At 32.1% G+C, this 657-nt stretch overlaps 1 pseudogene across 1 annotated transcript in view; it reads right to left on the bottom strand.

Annotated features, from left to right (window-relative positions):
- Positions 1-426: 426 nt before the first annotated feature.
- The window catches only part of TEOVI_000772700:pseudogene, a 1,110-nt pseudogene continuing 879 nt past the window's right edge, over positions 427-657 (bottom strand). The window contains 2 exon segments of the mRNA in view: positions 427-468; positions 471-657. The exon segment at positions 471-657 is cut by the window's right edge and continues 350 nt beyond it. Coding sequence covers positions 427-468; positions 471-657 — 229 coding nt within the window.

Raw genomic sequence — 657 nt, 5'->3', positions numbered from 1 at the left:
CAATTATATTGAATGCCTCTATTTTGGCTGTCTATTTACTCTTTACCACCACTCTCTGTACAATATTAATACACACACAGCCGCTCACAACACTTTATAATCATTGTTATTATTTCTGTTAGTATTTAACTGTGACCAGCATCCACAAAATAGATCAATTATAGCAGAATATCAAATTAAAATCTCACACATATTTCATACCCTCTCATCCGAATACTTTAAAGCGTTAAACCGCTACCATACATTGCTTTCACCATTTTCAGGTTCTTCAAAAAATTTCGAAACTTTTAATATTTAACTAGCTTGAACATTTTCATGAAAGAGTGTTTAAATTTATTAAAATCTCTCAAAATAGAAAATTCTTTTAAAGTAGCAAATTTCATAAATTTTATAAAATTGCAAAGAATCCTTAAAATACTAAAGTGTTACCAAGCTCATAAATGCAACAGCCATAAGAGCCAACTTCTTATGAGAAAACTGGAATCTTTGCATGCATTATTTTCCCACTTGCAGTTGCTGTCCTTTTCGCAAGCAATTTTGTCGCTTCCATGTTTTGCACACTTCTCCACAGTTTTCCCATCTTTCACTTCTGATTCTTGGTTTGCTCTTTCTGCTTCTTTTTGTGCTGTTTTTGTGAGTTTGCATTTTCCTTCTGTT

Source organism: Trypanosoma equiperdum (genome assembly GCF_001457755.1).
Source record: "Trypanosoma equiperdum strain OVI genome assembly, contig: ctg_1065, whole genome shotgun sequence".
Classification (NCBI taxonomy): Eukaryota; Euglenozoa; class Kinetoplastea; order Trypanosomatida; family Trypanosomatidae; genus Trypanosoma; species Trypanosoma equiperdum.
The sequence above is the reverse complement of the archived record's forward strand: the minus strand, read 5'-3'. Positions and strand labels throughout refer to the sequence as shown.